Below are 26,053 nucleotides of genomic sequence, written 5' to 3' on the forward strand. Positions count from 1 at the left end.
TGACCATTGCAGGTGGTGTGATGATGTCATCGTGCCTCCTGCATCGCAAAAAACGTACTGACAGGGAGGTATAGGTTCCCTTGACCCACCAGGCCTCAGCCAGGTGCTCAATTATCTTTGTGCCCCAAACTGGGTGAACTCACCCTGTGACCGGGTGCTGAGGAGAGGGGGCCCAGAGAGAGGGACTGCTGAGAAAACTGACAGGACATGGGGACTTCATAGAGGTAATCCCCCTCCTCCATTTTGGTGGACTCAAGATGCCCATTTATGACATGGACGTCCATTTATGTGAATGGTGATGTAACCCTGCATTTCCCCTGCTGAAGAAAATGCTGGCAATAGACAAATTCAATGCATATAAGGTGAACAGTGCAAAAATATATGACTGGCTTCACAGCTGTTAGAAGGTGACGTCTGAACACCTCCCTGTACTTAGGCTTTCTCAAAAATCACAGCCATAACTAAACTCCTGGACATCCGGGTTACTTAATGTACACACAGCAGGAGACACAACCGAGACAAAACGTCAATCATCCCTGATGGGCGGGGACGAATGACGTCATGTTGGTGGAGCAGCTGTTTAGGTGACAACACTGTGTGGGTCGTACCAAATGTGTAACAAGGGAGCAACAGTTGCTCGATTGATATCAGGTTATCGTTTTACTAAGTATAGCCTCCTATTCATGTTTTACTTTATTATAAAACTGTTTATCACATGCTATAGTGGATATTTAGCTGATATAGTGTTTCCAAAATAGTTAGAAACCAGTAAAGTAAAAATCAGTCACCCCTATGAAAAGTGGATCAAATCGAAGCTCAGGACTTGTTTTTCTTTCCGTCGCTGTGCTCTACTATATCCCTCCGCCAGGGTCGGCAGCTCCCGGAAGAGAGGTTAGGCTTCTGCCGCCGGCCTTGTTGTGCTTTCTTCGGGTGTCTACGGGCGGAGCTCTTGTTATATCCGGCGGACACGTCGAGTTTACGTTTCTTTCCCGTTATTTTCTAAGCCTTTATTCTATTTATTTCCGGGAACGTCGACAAATGTCAACTCCAGCGAGACGGCGCCTTATGAGAGACTTTAAAAGGTTAGTGGGACGCTAAAATGGCGTCTCCCCCGTGGAACGGAGCCGGTGAGGTGGATGGCAGGGTGGTTGTTGGGGGGAGACTTTGACCCGGGGGCTCATGCTGTGTTTTTTGGTGTCTCTCACAGGCTTCAAGAGGATCCCCCCGCAGGAGTCAGTGGCGCCCCCTCTGAAAACAACATCATGGTCTGGAATGCTGTTATATTTGGGTAAGGTTAAAGGAGAACCCCAACTACACTCTATTTCCGCCGTACAGTCCGTATAACTGCCGCAAGAGACCAGTTCTGCGGAAATGACCAATGCCGGCGGACCAGATGGACTCTAATGGGGTCCATTGGGTTTCCCTTAGGGAACCTTGAATTTTACTGGACAAAATGACGCAACACTCGGCTCCGTTATGTACTGTTTACTCCTAACAACCTCCCGCAGGTGTAAATACAGTCTAAAGGGGGGGGGGGGGGTTCTAACATCTTGAGTTTTTTTTTTTTTTTTTGTAACTTGGTGGTGTAAAATGCCACAAGTAGAGATGAGCGAACTTCTGTTTTAAGTTCGGCGTCTAAAGTTCGGCTTCCGGTTAGCGGAGAATCCCGATCTGGATCCGGATATGGATTCCGACTTCCGTTGTGGTCCGTGGTAGCGGAATCAATAATCGGCCATTATTGATTCTGCTACCACGGACCACAACGGAAGTCGGAATCCATATCCGGATCCAGATCGGGATTCTCCGCTAACCGGAAGCCGAACTTTAGACGCCGAACTTAAAACAGAAGTTCGCTCATCTCTAGCCACAAGGCATGACACTGGCTATACCAGTCCCTGGCCAAGCCTGATCCCTCACTGGTCTCTGCTCCAATGCTGTGTGGACACAGTATTTGATCACTGGTTGCAGTGGAGTCATAGGCCCAGGAAGTGTCAGTGACGGGAGTTACTACGGAATTTGTGCACTCTTAACACAAAATCGCGTACGCCATAATATGCGTTAGGGGTATGTATGGGGTGTGTTCACAACTGGGCACACTTCATCATACATGTGGGGTGACGGGGATTGGAGACGACTCTGATCCTGGTAATTTAACCCCTCAAATGCTACGGTTAGTAGCGACCAGGGCGTCTGAGGCATTAGACACAGAGGGTGGACTCTCTCTGTCCTCCAGTCAAAGCCCCTGTGGCAAAATTGTGGGTCTAGTGGCTGCCAGGGGCTGTATGATGGCTCTTAGGCCTGTTCTAGCAAGACTGCCTGTCAAAATCCTTCAGGTCTCTTTCACACGTCGATCCCAAGATGGTCAGTGGCTCATCCGTAGAGGATCTGTGTGTGTGTTTTTTTTGTTTTTTTTTTTTGTTTTTTTTTCCCTCTTCATCCATTTTCCACGACCTGCTAGGCTGAAAATTTCCAGAATATCTCCTACCAATGGTCTGTGGATAGGAATGTAAAAATCAGTGACCGAACAGGGGTACTACATTATTTAAATTGCTTAAATAATGTAGTACCTTGATTATTGTTGATACTGCTGTGATTGGGGTAATTTCTTCACATTTTTCTGTCTTGTGGTTTATTTCATTACTATGGTTACTTGACATCACTTCCGCCTTGACGGGCTATTTAAATCCTGTCTGCTACTGTGTGTTTGTATACCATACCTGTTTGAGAAAGGCTCCTGATGTGAGCCGAAACGCGTCACAGAATATTATATATGTGACCAATAAAGATATCATCGCTGCAAAAGATATAGTGAGTGCCGGTCTCTTTCTACTATGACAGAACAGGGATGTCATCCCACATGCAGCAATATACCAGAAGAAAACAGCAGGATGGATCGGGCGCTGTTCCTCCGGAGTAAAAAAAAAAACTGCGGTTAATTTTTTTCAAGAGCATGTACATTTAAAATCCTCGTTTAACGCGTTTCGGAGGGGGTCCCCTTCATCAGACACAGGATGCATCCATCACTGCAAGAGAGCGGCCGGTGTGACGTCTGCACAGACGGGCAGCATTGTTTTCTGCAGACTCAACTAGCAAAAAGGAGGAACATTGGGAACCTGCCACCATCTTGAATAACAGCATGAGGACCCAATTGCCCATGACAGGTCCCTTTAAGAAATGTTATTGGGTTGGATGATAGTGTTGAGCGCGAATATTCGAATTGCGAAATTTTTTTCTCGAATATCGCAATTTCGAGATTTCGCGAATATTTAGAATATCGTTCTATATATTCGCGAATTCGAATATTCGTTTTTTTTATTTTTTTATCATTATATTTTTTTCTTTCCCACTTCTCTAAAGTTGTTCTTACCTGTCCTTTGGATTCCTGGCTGCTCCAGTCAGTGGTGTTTTCAACTTACTGCTATATTCCATATTAGCTAAATTACAATCTAATCTATATGTGTATTTTACGAAATTTCGCAAATTGCGATGCGAATAATATAACACGAAATAATCGCATGAAGATTTCAATTTAGCACTGCTATATTCCATATTCTAGCCTAATATGGAATATAGCTGGGCTAACTTAGCACAGCTATATTCCATATTGGGCTAGAATATGGAATATAGCAGTGCTAAGTTGAAATCTTCATGCGATTATTTCGTATTATATTATTCGCATCGCAATTTCGGCTTTTGCAAATGTTCTTAATATTGCTCTAACTTCGTCTTTTAGAATATTACGAATATTCTAAAAGACGAAGTTAGAGCAATATTACGAAATTTCGTAAAATACACATAGATTGTATTTAAGCTAATATACTGCTATAGTAATATTTTTTAATAGTGTACTTATTTTACAAAACTTAAGTTCAGAAGAGGCAAAAAAAATTTAGAGGCAAAAAAAGGGATTATAGCACTATATTAGCTAAATTACAATCTATGTGTATTTTACGAAATTTCGTAATATTGCTCTAACTTCGTCTTTTAGAATATTCGTAATATTCTAAGAGACGAAGTTAGAGCAAATCACGAAATTTCGTAAAATACACATATTAGCCTAGCCATAGTCAATTAGCATAGGAACGTTGCCTTATACTATCAAGATAAATAATCGCAATACGCGGAAAAAAAAAAATTCGGATATTATTCGCGATAATTGGAATAATTACGAATATTCGATTTCGACGAATATAACACGAATATTCATTCGAATATTCGCGAAATATCGCGAAATCGAATATGGCACCTCCCGCTCATCACTATTGGATGAATCACTTTAAAAGGGTTTTGCAGGACTTTATACTGATGACCTATCCTCAGGATAGGTAATCATTATCTGATCAGTGGGGGGGTCTGATACCCGGGACCCCCATCAATCAGCTGTTTGAGAAGGCACAGTGGATTTCCGTTTGCCATACCCCAGATGTGCACCCTGACACCTTCACTGAGGCAAATCTGCTTGTAGCCACTTGTCATGGCTCCTGTGTCTGCTAGTGGATTCCTCGGCTCCTCTCCTCTGTAGTCGCCGCCCTGGAATCATTCCCTCTCTCTGACGTTCAGATAACAGAATATAACTGAGGATTTGGCAGAAGTGGACGACGGCCAGAACAGTGTGTATGGAAGCTCTGCTTTCTGTCAGTGGAGGAATGTGTTTGGGTCTCTGCTCAGTAACAGTAGGTGCTGCCGGTGGGGGTCTGACCGTTACACTACCTGCACGAAAATCCAATAAACACGGGCGCAGATATGGCCCAAACAACACGAGTGCCCCTGACGGGACTGCCCTCACACACATTGTATGTAGTGGTGACGGTGCTGGGAAAGACCTGTCCAGCCGGTCACATATAAAAGGACTGCAAAGTACGTAATATGAAAATCTGATCATTATTTTGGCAGCGAAACGTTTTTTTTTTTGTACAAAAATATATATTTTTTTTCTGGCAAAGTTAAAGTTGATAACGTGAGCACTTACTTATTTTGTTAAAGGGAGCCTCTCCTGATATGTCTGTTTTAGTAAGTACTTGCGTTCCCCTTGTAATACTTCTGGAACGTCTTGTGGCATTCCTCTGTTATTCCTAACAGAAATGTATGATGGTCCAGCTGGCACTCGACACTGGCAGCACTAATTGGATAGTCGGACCATGCAGGGACACCTCCCCAACTTGTAACACTTTTATGGGTATTTATTGCAAGCTGCTAGTCATTCATTCATCATAACTTCTAGTAGGAATAATAGAGAAATGACACAACATACAGTCATAATAATAGATGTTCCAGGATTATTATACGGTGAATGCAAGTAGTTCCTAGAACAGACATGTCAGGAGAGGTGACCGGTCCTGTTTAAATACTGCGGTGCGCTGACGCATACATGTAATATGACGCACATTGACAGTGTCCTTATTCATAGGATTGCGAGACAGGAAAACGATATGATTATGGCAGGTTCATGCAGTGTAGTCAGGTCTGCCAGTGATTGATCCGGTAATCTGTGCTGTGCACGGTAGTGCCATGGTCTGTATGAGAAAGCTCTTGAGATATGTGCTGAAGAAATGACTGAACCCTCTAAAGGGGATTTCTGAGATCTTATTACTGATGACTATCCTCTGAATATGTCATCAGTATCTGATCGGTGGGGGACTCCCGACAATCAGCTGTTTGATAAGGCACCAGCGCTCACATTAGCTCCGCTGCCTTATTGCAGCTTTGCCTAGGGCGAGTGATGTTGCGTTCATCAGTCACATGGCCTAATAACAGCTGTGCCCCATAGAAGTGAATGTGGCTGAGCTGCGATACCAAGCACATCCACTGTCAAAAGGGTGGTGCTGTGCTTGAGCAGGGAGAAGGTGGCGCTGCTACTGCGGGCACCAGTGCCTTCTCAAAAAGCTGTTCGACAAGGGGTCCCAGGTTTTGGACCCCCACCGATCAGATACTGATGACCTATCCAGAGGATAAGGTCATCAGTAAAAATATCTCAGAAAACCCTTTTAATATAAATCTGTAAAAAGTAGGCACTACTAATGTAGCATTGTTTGGGAGAATAAGGTTACTGCTATGGCTGGTCCACTGCTGGATTCCACTGCAGCAAAGTTGCCACAAACTGGTGCAAATTTTGCTGTGGATTTCATTCTCTCCATTACAAAGGGTAAAATCCGCAGCAGAAATCTGCAACGTAAATGGACATGCTGGAGATATACACCACGTGGTAAAATGTCAGGCACTTTGCTGCTACTGTAAATTTGGAGGGTTTGCACTATGTGAGGGGTTTTCAAATAACACTCATCCTGAACTCCTCTATTTCTAAAACTAATGGCTGTTCATGAATATTCATCAGGGTTTCTTCCCTCGCAAAACGCATTATTTAGCAGCGTCTCTGTGCTGAGAGCAACACTGAATGTGGTTGGAGCTTGTAGAATTGTTCAGTCTCGGCTTCCATTAATGGGAAAAGTCTCCTAAAGAGGCTGTACCTGTTGAGGGGAAAAAAAATCTCGCCTCCTTTTCCTGCTCCCTGGGTCCTCATCCTGTAAGCTTCCAGATGGATACATGGCACCCAATTCTTTTAATGCCCAGATAGGGACACTGTTACAAAGCGGATGTGGATCCGCGGTGTCACTTGAACAGTTAGGTCTTGGGGCTTCTCTCTTTTTTTTATATTTTTTTTTTTATTATTATATTTATCATTTTCTTCTTCTCATTAAAACAAGACAAAAATAGGGGATAAACATTACAAATATACACCGTCATGAATTACAAAGGTGCGCCAATTTTTTTTTTTTCCCCATCCAATTTACTTTTGCTTCGCAATAAATGCAAAGACCCAGAAAAAGAAAAACCTTTTTCCCGTCTTGGGGCTTCTCTGAAGGGCATTATCTGTGGCCCCTCTGGTCTTCACTCTTTAACCACGGTACTGGGATGTGGACTGTGCCTCAGGGGAACCACCAGGCTGCCACCTCCTTGGCGTAATCTCTTTTCAAGTGGCTGCTGACACATGGAGGCCAAGAGGCACCATTGTAGTTCATCAAGGGATCAGGCAAAACTGTAGTTAGGGCAAGCAAAAATTGTGCACTTTGATAGTTTGGGCAGCTCAGGGTCAGACAGTCAAGGGTTTAATCCAGGAAACATGCAGAAGTCAGTACACAGGCAGAGGAACACAATCGACAACAATTATTTAGACATACTGATGGGGAACACAGATTGGGAGCTCCGCTGGGGACAGTGAGTGATGATCTCTGTACAGTGCTGCGGAATATATAAGCACTATATAAGTGAGTAAATAAATTATTCTAGGTCCAAAGGAGGGACACTTGAGGAGCAAAGGGTTAAAAAGGAGGGACACATGGGAGACATCTGTATACAGTAACGTGCTGCTGCAGCCAATTACTGACCTCAGCAGTGATGTGTCCCCCAGCAGGTACCGAAGGGTGGGTTGACAGTTAGAAAAACAAAACCCTTCAAGGTAACCACATACAATGGCACAAGTTCATTGCCCGGCTGTGCCCGTATTGCAGCTCGCAAACAGCGGGTCTGCAATATGTGGGCACCAGCCAGGTGCTCGCTGCATCACGGATTCAATCCGAAAGGGGCAGAGGAACCCCACGGAAGCTCTGTTTCTCTCCGAGCCTCAGCACCGCAAAAAAAACATTTTTTTTTTGCGGTGCGGACAGATCAGGGACCCATCCAAGTTGAATGGGTCTGGATCCGTCTGCGAAATCCACATGAATGCTGCCCGTGCCCTAGCTCTGATCAGTCCTGATTTCCCTATTGGTGTGTGTTGTACTTCCGGGTCTGTGGTAACTAGGGACAGTCCTACGACGAGGATGAATGTTTCCTAATTGTCATTTCCTGCCCTCCCACCACAGTTCCTTATCTATTAGTGTACCTATGTGAAAATCCAGAAAATGTGTATGTGCTTGTCTGAACCAGGCCTGTATCCACATTCAAAAACTCATAGGTGATCGCTTTGTTCATTGATGCATAGGAAGGGGTAGAAAGACGTTTTGTCCATTATTGAAAATTTTGTAGATAAAACTTTGATCTCCCACAGACTATAAGGGGTCATAAAGCTGGAGGAGGGTCCTTTTGGGGGTTCTAAATTTCTAACTTACTGCATCAGAAGTATAAAACTGTTTATTTTTATTTTTTTTTCTTATCTCTCCCGCAGACCAGAAGGAACGCCCTTTGAAGATGGTAAGTGAATGATGCCACCGTTAAATATATCTTTACCTCAAATTGCATCTAATGAAATAGGTGGACAGGTGTACCCTATTGAAGGGGTATCTCAGACATTTATGGCATACAGTAAGGTTAGGTGTCCCCCCCCCCCCCCCACCACCACACCACTACCACAACCACTGGCTGCCCCATCTTGTGGAAACCCAGCCTATATGTGGTCATCTACAAGTCCAGGTATTTCAGTCTCAATGAATGCAAACAGTTGTGTAAAATCGGGCACATGGCCATGCAGTCTCCATAGATGGACATTGGGAACGGGTCATACTGAAGAGCCCAGTGACCTAAACACCTCCTTTACCACAGGTCAGTTTGTGAAGTTTCTGATTTGTCCCCATCAATGAAGTGCTACTTTAAAGGGAACCTGTTACCAGTTTTTTGGTGTCCTAACTAAGGGCAACATAAATAAGTGACTGATTCTTTTAGCAAAATGCTGGGTCACTTTCTTTAATTGACCCAGTCAATCTGCCAACATGTTGTATTGAAAAGCTCCAGCTGATATGATGAGTCATGAATATTCATGAGCTCCTGACTCTCCCCGCCCACCTGCTGCTGAATGACAGTTTTTTTCCATAGGAATCATCAGCAGGTGGGCAGGGGAGTGGCTATAGCTCTGAATTAAATATACGCTGGACTCAATGACATCACGCTGGACTCAAATCAGCTCATTAGCATGCAGCATCTTTGTGTGTATATTATGAGGTAACCATCTGTCACACCAGTAAGTGAATACATCTAAGGTACTTTTTAGTAGTTAATGATTGTATATAATTAGTTGGATTATAATCAAATATCCACATGACAGGTTCCCTTTAAGTGGAAGTGGTGCTGTCGGATATTGGCATAGGAGAGCACGTAAAATTGCAGCAGCCGCTCAGTGATTTCATCAGGAGGGCCACTACTGTTACGTACTGGTCATCATAGTCCTGTATTGCATCACTTCTCCAGAGTGGTAGTAAATGGTGACATAGATAGAAGGAACTGAAGTCAAACATGAAACTCACAGCGTCATATTGGAGGATTATTCCGGCGTTTACAGGAACTGGTCAGGCAGCGTGCATAGATATTTCTGTGCTGTGTAATCGCAGACCATTGTAAGCTGACAACCTTTAGTGTCTAATGTCTGTATTAAAGGGGTCGTCCTATTAATGTAAGGAACTAGTGACCCAGCCGATCATGAGAATGGGGGCCATGCTCCAGCAGTCATGCATGTGCACTACCACTCCATTCATATCTGTGGGGCCGCTAGAGTTTGGCAAGCGCTTGTATTCAGCTATCTCCAGCAGTTCCATAGAGTCGAATGGAGCGGCGGATATGCGTGCATGTCCGACACTCTTTTCAGATTGGGAGAACGGGCCCTGTTCTTGTGACCACCAGAGGTCCCAGCGGTTGGACCCACAGTGTAGTTTTAAAGCACACCTCACTACTCCAGCCTGTGCCCTCCACTGAAACCTCTGCCACAGAACATTTGTGCATGATACCCTTCACCGATGTGCTGTTCCAAGAGCTAGGCTAGGATAGCAAATCAGTGCCCCTGCCTTTCCTTGCTCCGCTCCACTAAAGCCTGGCATAGCACATCTGTGGCAGAGGTTTCAGAAGGGGGCACAGGCAGGAGCATCCAGGTGTGCTCCTGTTAGTACATCCTGTCCAAGTCAGAATCCACACAGGACATACATGGCTATGATCTACAGACTCTGTATGCGTTGTAGTGAAGGGGGAGGGGGGGAATGATGTGTTGATGCTGGCAGCATAGTGATGGGGTGAGAAGGGGCGTGACGATGCAATGGGGCACAAAGCCAATGGTTCCCAGATTCGAACGCTGTTTTAACCCCATCTGTGTCTTGAGAATGTGGATAAAGTTGAAGCTGACAGGTTCTGACTAGATTGTGGGCCAAGCGCCACTTTAACCCCTTCACGCCCAGCGCCGTAATGGTACAGTGCAGGGGGACGTAACTTAACGCCCAGCGCAGTACTACTACGGTGGTCTGATCAGGCAGGAGCTGCGCCCGCCAGATCAGCAGAAGGGGTCTGGCAGTCACTGATAGCCAGACCCCTGCTGTATGCGCCTGCATGGGTGAAAACACCAAGGTTAATGCGCCGGCATCGGTGTGCCACGGCCAGCGCAGACCGCGGCACGTGTGATGTGTGGAGAGGGAGAGAGCTTCCATCGGGGCTGCCTTCCATGACAGCCTGTGAAGATCCAATCCCCTGGATCTTACAGGTAAGCAGGCTGAAGTGTATTACAAGGTGTAATAAACTTACAGCCAATGCATTACAATACAGAAGTATTGTGATGCATTGTAAAGGGGATCAGACCCCGAAAAGTCCCAGAGTAGGACAAAAAAAGTAAGTTTGTTATAAAATATTGGGTATCGCCACGTCCGTGTCGACCGGCTCTATTAAAATATCACCTGACCTAACCCCTCAGGGGAACAGAATAAAAAATGAACTGCCAAAAAGCCATTTTTTTTTTTTTGGTCACCTCCCCCCCCCCCGCAAAAGTGTAATAGCAAGCGATCAAAAAGCCATACGCACCTCAAAATCAAACCCTCATCTCTTCCCGCAAAAAATGAGACCCTACCTAAGATGATCGCCCAAAAATATAAAAAAAAATATGGATCTCAGACTATGGAGACACTAAAATGCCTTTTTTTTTTAATGCTGTTGTGTAAAACTTTAAATAAATAAATAGTATACATATTTGGTATTGTCACGTCCGTAACAACCTGCTCTATCAGAATACTACATGATCTAACCTGTCAGATGAACATTGTAAATAAAAATGGTGCCAAAATAGTGTTTTTTTTTAATTATTTTTTTTATGTTTTTTGTTACCTTGCCTCACAAAGTGTAATATAGAGCAACCAAAAATCATATGTACCCTAAAATAGGCCCAACAAAACTGCCACCTTATCCCGTATTTTCCAAAATGGGGTCTTTTTTTGGGGAGTTTCTACTCTAGGGGGGTCTTCAAATGTGACATGGCAACCTAAAATTATCCCAGTGAAATCTGCCTTCCAAAAACCATATGGCGTTCCTTTCCTTCTGCACCCTGCAGTGTACCCGTACAGCAGTTTACGATCACATATGGGGTGATTATGTAAACTACAGAATCAGGGCAATATATATTGACTGTTGTTTGGCTGTTAGCAGAAAAAAGTGAAACTTGAGGGCTGTAGTTTCTAAAATGGGGTCATTTTGTGTGGTTTATATTATGTAAGCTTCACAAAGTGACTTCACACCTGAGCTGGTCCCTTAACCACTTCAGCCCCGCTAGCTGAAACCCCCTTCATGACCAGAGCACTTTTTACACTTCTGCACTACACTCCTTTCACCGTTTATCGCTCGGTCATGCAACTTACCACCCAAATGAATTTTACCTCCTTTTCTTCTCACTAATGGAGCTTTCATTTGGTGGTATTTTATTGCTGCTGACATTTTTACTTTTTTTGTTAGTTGTTTGCTAACTTGTGACAAAAAATTAAAAATTCTAGGAACTCGCCGTGCCCCTCACGGAATACCTTGGGGTGTCTTCTTTCCAAAATGGGGTCACTTGTGGCGTAGTTATACTGCCCTGGCAATTTAGGGGCCCAAATGTGTAAGAAGTACCTTGCAATCAAAATGTGTAAAAAATGGCCTGTGAAATCCGAAAGGTGCACTTTGGAATATGTGCCCCTTTGCCCACCTTGGCTGCAAAAAAATGTCACACATCTGGTATCGCCGTACTCAGAAGTTGGGGAATGTGTTTTGGGGTGTCATTTTACATATACCCATGCTGGGTGAGAGAAATATCTTGGCAAAAGATAATTTTTCCAATTTTTTTATACAAAGTTGGCATTTGACCAAGATATTTTTCTCACCCAGCATGGGTATATGTAAAATGACACCCCAAAACACATTGCCCAACTTCTCCTGAGTACGGCGATACCACATGTGTGACACTTTTTTGCAGCCTAGATGCGCAAAGGGGCCCAAATTCCTTTTGGGAGGGCATTTTTAGACATTTGGATCCCAGACTTCTTCTCACACTTTCGGGCCCCTAAAAAGCCAGGGCAGTATAAATACCCCACTTTTTTTTTTGCATAAGTTAGCGGATATTGATTTTTTTTTTTTTTTTTTTTTTTCTCATAAAGTCTCACTTTCCGCTAACTTAGGACAAAAATTTCAATCTTTCGTGGACTCAATATGCCCCTCACGGAATACCTTGGGGTGTCTTCTTTCCGAAATGGGGTCACATGTGGGGTATTTATACTGCCCTGGCTTTTTAGGGGCCCTAAAGCGTGAGAAGAAGTCTGGAATATAAATGTCTAAAAATGTTTACGCATTTGGATTCCGTGAGGGGTATGGTGAGATCATGTGAGATTTTATTTTTTGACACAAGTTAGTGGAATATGAGACTTGGTAAGAAAAAACAAAAACAAACAAAAAATTTCCGCTAACTTGTGCCAAAAAAAATGTCTGAATGGAGCCTTACAGGGGGGTGATCAATGACAGGGGGGTGATCACCCATATAGACTCCCTGATCACCCCCCTGTAAGGCTCCATTCAGACGTCCGTATGATTTTTACGGATACATGGATCGGATCCGCAAAACACATGCGGACGTCTGAATGGAGCCTTACAGGGGGGTTATCAATGACAGGGGGTGATCAGGGTGATCACCCCCCTGTCACTGATCACCCCCCCTGTAAGGCTCCATTCAGACGTCCGCATGATTTTTACGGATCCACGGATACATGGATCGGATCCACAAAACACATGCGGACGTCTGAATGGAGCCTTACAGGGGGGTGATCAATGACAGGGGGTGATCAGGGAGTGTATATGGGTGATCACCCGCCTGTCATTGATCACCCCCTGTAAGGCTCCATTCAGACGTCCGCATGTGTTTTGCGGATCCGATCCATGGATCCGTAAAAATCATGCGGACGTCTGAATGGAGCCTTACAGGGGGGGTGATCAATGACAGGGGGGGTGATCAATGACAGGGGGGGTGATCAATGACAGGGGGGTAGGGGGTGATCAGGGGTTCATAAAGGGTTAATAAGTGACGGGGGGGGGGGGGTGTAGTGTAGTGTTTGGTGCGACTTTACTGACCTACCTGTGTCCTCTGGTGGTCGATCCTAACAAAAGGGACCACCAGAGGACCAGGTAGGAGGTATATTAGACGCTGTTATCAAAACAGCGTCTAATATACCTGTTAGGGGTTAAAAAATTCGGATCTCCAGCCTGCCAGTGAGCGATCGCCGCTGGCAGGCTGGAGATCCACTCGCTTACCTTCCGTTCCTGTGAGCGCGCGCGCCTGTGTGCGCGCGTTCACAGGAAATCCCGGCCCTCGCGAGATGACGCGTATATGCGTCGTCGTGCGCAGGGCTGCCGCCTCCGGACCGCACATCTGCGTTAGGCGGTCCGGAGGCGGTTAAAAAGTGGGTTTTGGAAATTTTCTGAAAAAATTTCAAGATTTGCTTCTAAGCTTTCTAACATCCCCAAAAACATAAAATGGCATTCACAAAATGACCCAAACATGAAGTAGACATATGGGGAATGTAAAATAATTACCGTATTTTTCGCCGTATAAGACGCACCTAGGTTTTTGAGGAGGAAAATAAGAAAAAAAATATTTTGAACCAAAAGGTGTGCTTTTGGTGGTTTTTGAACTAATTGTGGTCTGTGGGTGACGCACTGTTATGGGGGATCTGTGAGTGACGCACTGTTATGGGGGATCTGTGGGTGACGCACTGTTATGGGGGATCTGTGGGTGACGCACTGTTATGGGGGATCTGTGGGTGACGCACTGTTATGGGGGATCTGTGGGTGACGCACTGTTATGGGGGATCTGTGGGTGACGCACTGTTATGGGGGATCTGTGGGTGACGCACTGTTATGGGGGATCTGTGGGTGACGCACTGTTATGGGGGATCTGTGGGTGACGCACTGTTATGGGGGATCTGTGGGTGACGCACTGTTATGGGGGATCTGTGGGTGACGCACTGTTATGGGGGATCTGTGGGTGACGCACTGTTATGGGGGATCTGTGGGTGACGCACTGTTATGGGGGATCTGTGGGTGACGCACTGTTATGGGGGATCTGTGGGTGACGCTTATGGGGGATCCTCTCTGGATGGCACTGTTATGAGGATCTGTGTATGACACATATATAGCATCTTATGCTATGTGTCATCCACAGATCCCCTCCATAAGTGTGGGGGTCGCATCTGCTTTTATAATGGGGGTCGCATCTGCTTTAATAATGACAGCGGGGCCCGTGCAGTGACTGTATTCTACTACACGGGCCCCGCTTACTGTATAATCATATCCCTAATAGTTAATCGTTGTATGCATGTAAAAGCATAATGAGCGCTGTGTATTACTTACAATTAGAAGCGCTCGCCGTTCGGAGCAGAATGGAGGGAGGAGGGAGGACGGGCGCTGGCAACATGAGTCATACGTCATGCGCCCACGCCGCCTGCTTCATTCATAAAGTGGGCGGCGCAGGCGCGTGGCGTATGACTCGCGTTGCCAGCGCCCGTCCTCCCGGCCTCCCTCCTCTCTGCTCCGAACGGCGAGCGCTTCTAATTGTAAGTAATACACAGCGCTCATTAACGCTCATTATGCTTTTACATGCATACAACGATTAACTATTAGAGATACGATTTATACAGTGAGCGGGGCCCGTGTAGTAGAATACAGTCACTGCACGGGCCCCGCTGTCATTATAAATGCAGATGCCGCCCCCAGCCCCTCCTCCCTCACAGCTGATACACCCGCCGCACGGCATCGCGGCGGGTGTATCATTGAAAACTGGGCAAAATAAGCTACATTCGCCGTATAAGACGCAGTGCTATTTTCCCCCCACTTTCAGTGCGTCTTATACGGCGAAAAATACGGTACTATTTTTTGAGTCATTACTATCTATTATAAAAGTAAAGAAATAGAAATTTGGAAATTTGCTAATTTTTCTAAACTTTTGGTAAATTTGGTATTTTTTATTTTTTCTTATAAATAAAAATGAAATATTTTGATTCAAATTTGCGAATGTCATGAAGTACAATATGTGACGGAAAAAAAAAAATCTCAGAACGGCCTGGATAAGTAAAAGCGTTACCACATAAAATGACATGTTGGATTTGCAAAAAAATGGCCTGGGCAGGAGGACGAAAACTGGCCCGGGGTAGAAAGGGTTAAATACTGCCATATTCTGTGTGGACTGTGCCAGTTGTATAGCAGCAGCCAAAAAAAGGATCTCCTCCTTAATCTGAATCAGACAGCTGCAAAAATGCGCAATTTTTTTCCGCGTGAGTGCAAAACATTGTAATGTGTTTTGCACGCACGTGAGAAAAATCTGCATGTTTTGGTACCCAGACCCGAACCCGGACTTCTTTACAGACGTTTGGGTTAGGTGTTGTGTAGATTATAACATGGTTACAAGAGAAAATAATAGCATTCTTAATACAGAATGCTTAGTAAAATAGGGCTGGAGGTGTTAAGCAAAAAAAAAAAAAAAAAGTTACTCACCTTAACCACCTCAGGACCGCCGTACGCAGGATTGCGTCCTGCCGGCGGTCCTGCTCTTCTGGGTGGACGCATATACGCGTCCTCCCGCGAGAGCCGAGATTTCCTGTGAACGCGCGCGCACAGGAACGGAAGGTAAGCGAGTGGATCTCCAGCCTGCCAGCGGCGATCGCTCGCTGGCAGGCTGGAGATCCGAATTTTTTAACCCCTAACAGGTATATTAGACGCTGTTTTCATAACAGCGTCTAATATACCTCCTACCTGGTCCTCTGGTGGTCCCTTTTGTTAGGATCGACCACCAGAGGACTCAGGTAGGTAAGTACAGTAGCACCAAACACCACACTACACTATACCCCCCCCCCCGTCACTTATTAACCCCTTATAAACCCCTGATCACCCCATATAAACTCCCTGATCACCCCCCTGTCATTGATCACCGCCCTGTCATTGATCACCCCCCTGTCAGGCTCCGTTCAGACGTCCGTATGATTTTTACGGATCCACGGATACATGGATCGGATCCGCAAAAAGCATACGGACGTCTGAATGGAGCCTTACAGGGGGGTGATCACCCATATACACTCCCTGATCACCCCCCTGTCATTGATCACTCCCCTGTAAGGCTCCATTCAGACGTCCGCATGATTTTTACGGATCCATGGATCGGATCCGCAAAACACATGCGGACGTCTGAATGGAGCCTTACAGGGGGTGATCAATGACAGGCGGGTGATCACCCATATACACTCCCTGATCACCCCCCTGTCATTGATAACCCCCCTGTAAGGCTCCATTCAGACGTCCGCATGCGTTTTGTGGATCCGATCCATGTATCCATGGATCCGTAAAAAATCATGCGGATGTCTGAATGGAGCCTTACAGGGGGGGTGATCAGTGACAGGGGGGTGATCACCCTGATTACCCTGATCACCCCCTGTCATTGATAACCCCCTTGTAAGGCTCCATTCAGACGTCCGCATGCGTTCTGTGGATCCGATCCATGGATCCGTAAAAAATCATGCGGATGTCTGAATGGAGCCTTACAGGGGGGGTGATCAATGACAGGGGGGTGATCAGGGAGTCTATATGGGTGATCACCCATTTTTTTGGCACAAGTTAGCGGAAATTTTTTGTTTGTTTTTGTTTTTTCTTACTAAGTCTCATATTCTACTAACTTGTGTCAAAAAATAAAATCTCACATGATCTCACCATACCCCTCACGGAATCCAAATGCGTAAACATTTTTAGACATTTATATTCCAGACTTCTTCTCACGCTTTAGGGCCCCTAATAAGCCAGGGCAGTATAAATACCCCACATGTGACCCCATTTCGGAAAGAAGACACCCCAAGGTATTCCGTGAGGGGCATATTGAGTCCATGAAAGATTGAAATTTTTGTCCTAAGTTAGCGGAAAGTGAGACTTTGTGAGAAAAAAACAAAAAAAAAAAAAATCAATATCCGCTAACTTATGCAAAAAAAAAAAAATTCTAGGAACTCGCCATGCCCCTCATTGAATACCTTGGGGTGTCTTCTTTCCAAAGTGGGGTCACATGTGGGGTATTTATACTGCCCTGGCTTTTTAGGGGCCCGAAAGTGTGAGAAGAAGTCTGGGATCCAAATGTCTAAAAATGCCCTCCTAAAAGGAATTTGGGCCCCTTTGCGCATCTAGGCTGCAAAAAAGTGTCACACATGTGGTATCGCCGTACTCAGGAGAAGTTGGGCAATGTGTTTTGGGGTGTCATTTTACATATACCCATGCTGGGTGAGAAAAATATCTTGGTCAAATGCCAACTTTGTATAAAAAAATGGGAAAAGTTGTCTTTTGCCAAGATATTTCTCTCACCCAGCATGGGTATATGTAAAATGATCCCCCAAAACACATTACCCAACTTCTCCTGAGTACGGCGATACCAGATGTGTCACACTTTTTTGCAGCCAAGGTGGGCAAAGGGGCGCATATTCCAAAGTGCACCTTTCGGATTTCGCAGGCCATTTTTTACACATTTTGATTGCAAGGTACTTCTTACACATTTGGGCCCCTAAATTGCCAGGGCAGTATAACTACCCCACAAGTGACCCCATTTTGGAAAGAAGACACCCCAAGGTATTCCGTGAGGGGCACGGCGAGTTCCTAGAATTTTTTATTTTTTGTCACAAGTTAGCGGAAAATGATGATTTTTTCATTTTTTTTTCTTTTTTCCTTACAAAGTCTCATATTCCACTAACTTGCGACAAAAAATAAAAAATTCTAGGAACTCTCCATGCCCCTCACGGAATACCTTGGGGTGTCTTCTTTCCAAAATGGGGTCACTTGTGGCGTAGTTATACTGCCCTGGCAATTTAGGGGCCCAAATGTGTGAGAAGTACCTTGCAATCAAAATGTGTAAAAAATGGCCTGCAAAATCTGAAAGGTGCACTTTGGAATATGTGCCCCTTTGCCCACCTTGGCAGCAAAAAAGTGTGACACATCTGGTATCGCCGTACTCAGGAGAAGTTGGGGAATGTGTTTTGGGGTGTCATTTTACATATACCCATGCTGGATGAGAGAAATATCTTGGCAAAAGACAACTTTTCCCATTTTTTTTATACAAAGTTGGCATTTGACCAAGATATTTTTCTCACCCAGCATGGGTATATGTAAAATGACACCCCAAAACACATTCCCCAACTTCTCCTGAGTACGGCGATACCAGATGTGTCACACTTTTTTGCTGCCAAGGTGGGCAAAGGGGCACATATTCCAAAGTGCACCTTTTGGATTTCACCGGTCATTTTTTACACATTTTGATTGCAAAGTTCTTCTCACACATTTGGGCCCCTAAATTGCCAGGGCAGTATAACTACCCCACAAGTGACCCCATTTTGGAAAGAAGACACCCCAAGGTATTCCGTGAGGGGCATGGCGAGTTCCTAGAATTTTTTATTTTTTGTCGCAAGTTAGTGGAATATGAGACTTTGTAAGAAAAAAATAAATAAATAAAATCATCATCATTTTCCGCTAACTTGTGACAAAAAATAAAAAGTTCTATGAACTCACTATGCCCATCAGCGAATACCTTAGGGTGTCTACTTTCCGAAATGGGGTCATTTGTGGGGTTTTTCTACTGTTTGGGCATTGTAGAACCTCAGGAATCATGACAGGTGCTCAGAAAGTCAGAGCTGTTTCAAAAAGCGGAAATTCACATTTTTGTACCATAGTTTGTAAATGCTATAACTTTTACCCAAACCATTTTTTTTTTTTTGCCCAAACATTTTTTTTTTTAATCAAAGACATGTAGAACAATAAATTTGGCGAAAAATGTATATATGGATGTCGTTTTTTTTGCAAAATTTTACAGCTGAAAGTGAAAAATGTCATTTTTTTTGCAAAAAAATCGTTACATTTTGATTAATAACAAAAAAAGTAAAAATGTCAGCAGCAATAAAATACCACCCAATGAAAGCTCCATTAGTGAGAAGAAAAGGAGGTAAAATTCATTTGGGTGGTAAGTTGCATGACCGAGCGATAAACGGTGAAAGGAGTGTAGTGCCGAAGTGTAAAAAGTGCTCTGGTCATGAAGGGGGTTTCACCTAGCGGGGCTGAAGTGGGTAATCCACTTGTTCGCGCAGCCCGGCTTCTCTTCTGTTTTCATCTTTGCTGTGCAGTAGGAATAGGACCTGTGGTGACGTCACTGCACTCATCACATGATCCATCACCATTTTGACGGACCATGTGATGAGCGCAGTGACGTTACCACAGGTCCTATTCCTACTGCACAGCAAAGATGAAGACAGAAGAGAAGCCGGGCTGCGCGAACAAGTGGATTAAGGTGAGTAACTTTTTTTTTTTTTTTTTTTACCCCTCCAGCCCACTTTTACTAAGTATTCTGTATTAAGAATGCTATTATTTTCCCTTATAACCATGTTATAAGGGAAAATAATAATGATCGGGTTCCCATCCCGATCGTCTCCTAGCAACTGTGCGTGAAAATTGGACCGCACTTGCTTGTGGATGCTTGCAATTTTCACGCAGCCCCATTCACTTCTATGTGAATGGTGTTTTGTTTTGTTTTTTGTGTGGAAAAAAAACGCACAAAATAGAGCATGCTGTGATTTTTATGCAACGCACAAGTGATGCGTGAAAATCACTGCTCATGTGCACAGCCCCATAGAAATGAATGCGTACGGATTCACCTCGCGCTTTGCACCCGCACGGAAAACTCACCTATGTGAAAGAGGCCTTATAAAGGCAGTGTGCAGACAGGGCTTGTCTTCAGGGAGGGAGGTTTTCCAGTTGCCACCATTTTTATCACATTATACAAATTTAATTGTTTCTGTTCTTTTTTAGGAACATTTAAACTCACGATAGAATTCACAGAAGAATATCCAAATAAACCACCCACAGTTCGATTTGTATCAAAAATGTTTCATCCAAATGGTAAGTAAAAACTTAGATCCCCCTCCCTTTTGGGTTTCTGTAGCTGACAATGTGTACACGGGGCTGCTGTAGTGCAACTCTGCTGTGCACTGTAAGCTGGATGAACTGAATGTTTACCTCTATAGACGTTAGCATGTAAATTACTGATAAGTGGGATATGCTTTATTTCATTTGAAAGGGGTTGTGAAGCGTTAGTACATTAACCTACCCTTGGGTATAGCTGATCATATCTGATCAGTGGGGTTCTGACTGGTGGGACCCTCTCCAATCTGCTGAATCGTGTGAGCACTACGGCCTTTTTACTGCATACTGTCTAGATCGTAGTGGTTTCCCATTCTAGTGAACGGGGTGAGCACCGTACTACCACTACAAGCTAGACAGCATGCGGTTTAAGGGAACCTGTCACATTGAACGTGATGTCTGAATTGTAGGCAGCAGAGAAGGTTCATATATAGCTTTAAAGGGGACTTGACATTACCTTTTCATTGAAATTTCCCCCCCCCCCACCCCCCCCAAGTACAATTAAATGCCTTTCTTTGGTAGGCTGCTGCCGCCTTGCCAGTTTTTATTTTTTATATATTTTTTTTAAATATCGATTTGTATGCCCCACTGTTTTCCCGCCCAGTATGTTAATACTGAGCATCGGTACAGGAAGAAGGGGACGCCAGGGTTTCTCAATGTCCTAAAACAAAGGAGATTGTAGCAGCACTTACAGGTCTGTTCCTTCAGCCAGTATTGTGGTGGTGCCGGCAATGATGGGTACCAGTCCGTAGTACCCCCAAACTTCACAAACGTAAAAAAGACTGCAGCACTCCCAGGTCTTCAAGTCATTCTGATTTATTCACCAAATAGTGCAACGTTTCGACCTTACATGGTCTTTTTCAAGCATCTAGTGATGTGTGCATACAATGATGTAAATACCCTCCCAATAAGTCCCCTGGTTACCCGCATCATCATTATGTGAATTTTCTGTTTGTAGGGTTTCTCAATGGGTGTCTCCTTCTCCCTGCCTGTGACGCTCTCTGCTGTGATTGGAACTCTCTACAGCCAGGGAGAAGGAGACTCCCATCGAGAAACCCTGGCGGCTCCTCCTCCTCCCTGTACAGATGCTCAGTATTAACATATTGGGTGGGAAAACAGCAGGGGGGGGCACAGCAGGTGTAAAAGCGATTTAAAAAAAGAAAGCAGGGTGGCATCATCAGCAAGGGGGAACCCGGCAAAGAGAGGTATTTAAAAAGGACCTTTTATGGGTCCAGACATTTTGAAATAAGTAGGGGATTGTGTAGGGCATAATTCATTGATGTAATATCACTAATAAGTTTGTCTGTCTGAGGCTCCGTTCCCCTGCTGTGCCCCCTTCTCCCTGGCTGTAGAGTGGTCCACACAGCGGAGAGCGTCACAGCCAGGGAGAAAAAAATAATAATCGCCTTCTCCCTGTGACGCTCTCTGCTGCTATTAGACCGCACTACAGCTAGGGAGAAGGAGATGCCCTTTGAGAAACAGGGCAGTCTCCTCCTCCCTGTACCGGTGCTATTCATTAGCATATCAGGCGGGAGAACGGAGCGCCAGATGGACACACTAGTAAGCGATATTACATCCATGAATTATGCCCTTCGCAACCCCCTACTTATTTCATAAGTCTGGACCCATGAAAGGAATAGATTAAGTGTAAGCTGTATTTCATCCTGCTCGTTCTGGGCTGGGAGCCGGTCCTAGCAGTGATGGACAGCCTTCCGTCTATGACTGTGTATATAGCTGTCAATCACTGATTACTATAGATCAATGTGCTCAGCTCCTCCTGCTCTATAACATTCTACCTGCAGCTCAAACACCATGTTCAATGGGATAGGTTCCCTTTACAACAGTGCAGTGCTCAGGGCCTCTTCAAACAGCTGATTGGCAGGGGGTCCTACTAGTCAGACCTCAGCCGATCTGATATTGATGACGAGGATAGGTCCTCAATATACTAGCCCAGGAATGGCCAACCTATGGCTCTCCAGCTGTTGCAAAACTACAACTCCCAGCATGCCTAGACTGCTTACAGCTTTCAGCCTACAGCAGGGCATGGTGAGAATTTTGTAGTTTTGCAACAGCTGGAGAGCCGCAGGTTGGCCCTATACAACCCCTTTAAGAATTGTTGGAGCGCTCAGCTATTTTTGCAACTCCTATTGAAGTGAATAGAGAAAGCTGAGCACGGACAACCCCCTCTGTTTCCTGCGAGGGTGTGACTGGGCCCTGTTCTGGGGATAGATGTGGGTGCCAACTCTGGGACCTGCTTCTATTGGACATTTTATAGCATATGTTATGGGTATAGCATACATGTCCATCACATGTGATATGATATAATGATTACTTTGTGTTAGGGTTGTTGCGGGTATCGAAATTTCGATACCCAATTGATACTTTTGTCCCGGTATCTATACGATACTGGGATTTAATTTTTTTTCGATACTGGGCTGCGCTTCTAGTATCTCTGCTCATGTTCGCTCAGCAGCACAGGGGAGAAGGAAGCAGTGTCTCTCTCCCCCCCCCCCCCCCCCCTCCCCCGTGCTGCTGCTGCTGCCACCACCAATGAGATGTGACTTTTCCTACACAGCGGCGCCCAGCGATGTCCCTGCACTCGCCATTTATTCCTGGGCGCTGCTCCGTTTGCCTGCTGTGCCCATTACTGTCTCCTGCTCCATAAGCTAATTACTATCAGAGCGATAGGGAGGAGACATCAGCTTCACTAGTGGGCGTTCCTTCTCGCTGCGCTGCAATTGGACAGCGCTACAGCCAGGGAGAAGGAATGCCCACTAGAGAAGCTGATGTCTCCTCCCCATTGCTCCGATAGTAATTAGCATATGGAGCAGGAGAAGAGACAGTAATGGGACATCTCTGTGTGGCCTAATACTTAAAGTCTACTTTTCCTGGGTCCAGACTTTAACACATAATACAGGAGGTGGGTGTTGGCAGCAGAATCGCATTGCCAGCACCCTGCCCCTGAGGGGTTAACTGCCGCTGATCTGCCAGTACCCGCCTCCTGTATTAAGGGGTAATTATAATTGGTGGCGCAGTGCACCCCCCCTCAGTATTAAAATCATTGGTGGCAGTGGCCACAGGGTCCCCTCCCCCTCATTGGTGGTGCAGTGGAAGCTTCTGATCAGAGCCCCAGCTGTGTAATCCTGGGGCTCCTTCGGTTACCATGGCAGCCAGGACGCTACTGAAGCCCTGGCTGCCATGGTAACATCCCTGATGCTGTGTGCACGGAGCAGCAGGGACAGTGTGAAGTCCTATTCATCCTGATAGAGCTCTATCAGGGTAAATAGGACAAGGGATGAAAAAAAAAATCCCCGGTTCTTCTAGCCCCTAAGGGGGGAAATGGTTATTAAATGGGATTATTTTTTTCTGCATGGTATCGAGTATCGCAATACTTTTTCATGGTATCGAAACCGAATCAAAAATTTGGTATCGCAACAACTCTACTTTGTGTTGATGTTTTGCTCAGTGATCTAGTTTCATCAGTTTGAATTTAGACTGTAGTGTCCTACACATGACTGCCGATGACAGCTAGTCTTTTTTTTTTTTGTCCTCCCCCCTCAGTATACGCTGATGGCAGTATATGTCTGGACATTCTTCAGAATCGTTGGAGTCCAACATATGATGTATCTTCAATACTAACCTCTATACAGGTAGGTGCAGTTGATGGATGGCATGCCTTGTATGTGGACGGTATGGGACAAATGTAATTTTATAATATTTTTTTTTTTCCTCTTTGTAGTCACTGCTGGATGAACCAAATCCAAACAGTCCAGCAAACAGCCAGGCAGCGCAACTGTACCAAGAAAACAAGCGCGAATACGAAAAAAGGGTTTCCGCAATAGTGGAACAGAGTTGGCGTGACTGTTGACACTGGCCCTTGTAAATGAACACTGAACAAGAGGAAAAGTGTATGTGTGCGTATATATTATACAATATATATACACACATCTGAAGTGTTTGAGTGATCTTCCTCTTGCTAGAATCTTTAAATGTACATCAACTGCAAAAATGGCTGTTGTGCTGTCACTGACTTCCTTAGCCCGAGCTGATGCTTTTCTCCCTTCCCCTTGGACACCTGAGAGCATTCGTGTTGAAAACAAATGTACCGTACATGGGTTACTTGCAAAAGGTTTCTCTTCTCTCATCCAGCCACCTGTGTTTGCCGAATACGGACTGACGTCTGCCAACAGACGAGCACGTCGGCCTAGTAACACCGCTCCTGTGCAGGTTTTTTTTTTTTTTCTATTTTGCTTTATATTTTAAATGAATTTCTTGACATCCTGGTTGGGTAAAACATTGTTCTTAATTTCATTCCGTGTTGCCTCTTTGTATATCAGAACACGCTTCTCTGTCTGTATCTCCAATTGGTGAAATATTTAAAATGTCCTCCCCCCCCTCAGTTTTCATGTAGCTCCTGCACAAGGGCATTCATGTGTTACCACAGGTTTGCATGGTGGTCCTAAACTGGAGACTTATCAGTGCAGGGAAAGGTGGAGGCATTTCTCATAGAAACCAGTGGGGTTGCAGCTTTTATTTTCATTAATACTGAGAGCAGATTACTCTCCAGTGTATTTTGCCGTGCAGTTGGAATCCATGCCTTTATTACTAAATGTTCCTGAAGTGAAGTCCATGGGAAGTGGCTGGTAACACATGAAGTCACACTTGTGAGGAATATCTAAATTGACATTGAAACTAAAAGGGTTTGTACAGGCTCTAGATATTGATGATGTACGATAGGTCATTATCAGATTAATGACCCCCAGAAGAAAAAACTGTTCTTAGCCGCCTCCGGAAATAACACAGTGAATGGTGCTGGGAGCAGATGGCTCCATCCACTGTGTAGGGCGGGGATCAGCAACCTTTGACACTCCCAGAATGTTCCATTCACTGCCATGGGAGTTAGAACAGCCGAGCGTGTTTGCATGCTGGGAGTTGTAGTTTCCCACCAGCTTGAGTAAGAAGGTTGCTGATCCTTGACTACGATAGCAACCTGACACGGCCACTACACCGTGTTATTTCTGCCAGGTGTGGGTGTCTGACCCCCACTGATCAGGCATTGATGGCCTATCTGAAGGGTTATCAATAACTAGAGAATGGACGGCCACTTAGGCTACCTGCAGACGTTGTGGATTACGTGCAGTTTTTCCATGCCGCTTCATGTGCAGATAAACCGCAAAATAATACAGAACCAGGAAAGTGAGAGATTTCATAACTCATGCACACTTAGTTTTTTTTGTTCTGTGTGGGTTTTGAAACCCTCAGAATGTCAATTCTTTTGTGCAGATCTTTCAACGCAAGGGTGAGATCTGCAGCAAATCCACACTAAAAGTCGCAATTAACACATGCTGATTTTGGTGCTGAATTACATTAGTATGGATTTTCTGTTTGTAAACCTGCACTCATGTGCAGGTAGCCTTAAAGGCCTACTTTTCTTAGTGTCCTTTTAGCGGATGCCCCTATTAATGGCCTATAACGTAACGTGCAGATTTGGGTTGTTATGGAGTTTGAGATTACATACAAGGTTTTTCAGATCCTCCACTTTGTTTTCTAATGGCAAGTTTTCAGTTTCTACAAGTAACCCATGTAAAACTGTACATTCTAAACTTGTAAATAAAGAAATGAGTAACCCACCTATGGCACACAATGATCTGTGGTTTTCCTACTCCTAGAAATTGATTGTTCTGCTTCTTCTCTGTTCTATATTAGAGCCATGTTCTAATAAGCCTGATGCACAAGCTACGCATTTGATATTCTGCGTGGTACTATAGTTGTCCCTAAAACCAGTGGAGGTCCTGCTGGTGGCCGCTGGAGTGTACCCTACAAATCTGAGAGGGGAGTGGGAGCATGGAAAAGTAAGTATTAGAGTACATGCACA

At 44.8% G+C, this 26,053-nt stretch overlaps 1 protein-coding gene across 1 annotated transcript; it reads left to right on the forward strand.

Annotated features, from left to right (window-relative positions):
* Positions 1 to 843: 843 nt before the first annotated feature.
* On the forward strand, positions 844 to 25,808 carry UBE2A (ubiquitin conjugating enzyme E2 A). Its single transcript, XM_044306659.1, has 6 exons — positions 844 to 1,082; positions 1,208 to 1,288; positions 8,159 to 8,184; positions 20,068 to 20,157; positions 23,740 to 23,828; positions 23,918 to 25,808. The coding sequence occupies exons 1-6, from the start codon at positions 1,039 to 1,041 to the stop codon at positions 24,044 to 24,046; spliced, it is 459 nt and encodes a 152-aa protein (XP_044162594.1). The 5' UTR covers positions 844 to 1,038; the 3' UTR covers positions 24,047 to 25,808.
* The last annotated feature ends 245 nt before the right edge of the window (positions 25,809 to 26,053 follow it).

This window comes from Bufo gargarizans, chromosome 9, assembly GCF_014858855.1.
Source record: "Bufo gargarizans isolate SCDJY-AF-19 chromosome 9, ASM1485885v1, whole genome shotgun sequence".
Taxonomy (NCBI): Eukaryota; Metazoa; Chordata; class Amphibia; order Anura; family Bufonidae; genus Bufo; species Bufo gargarizans.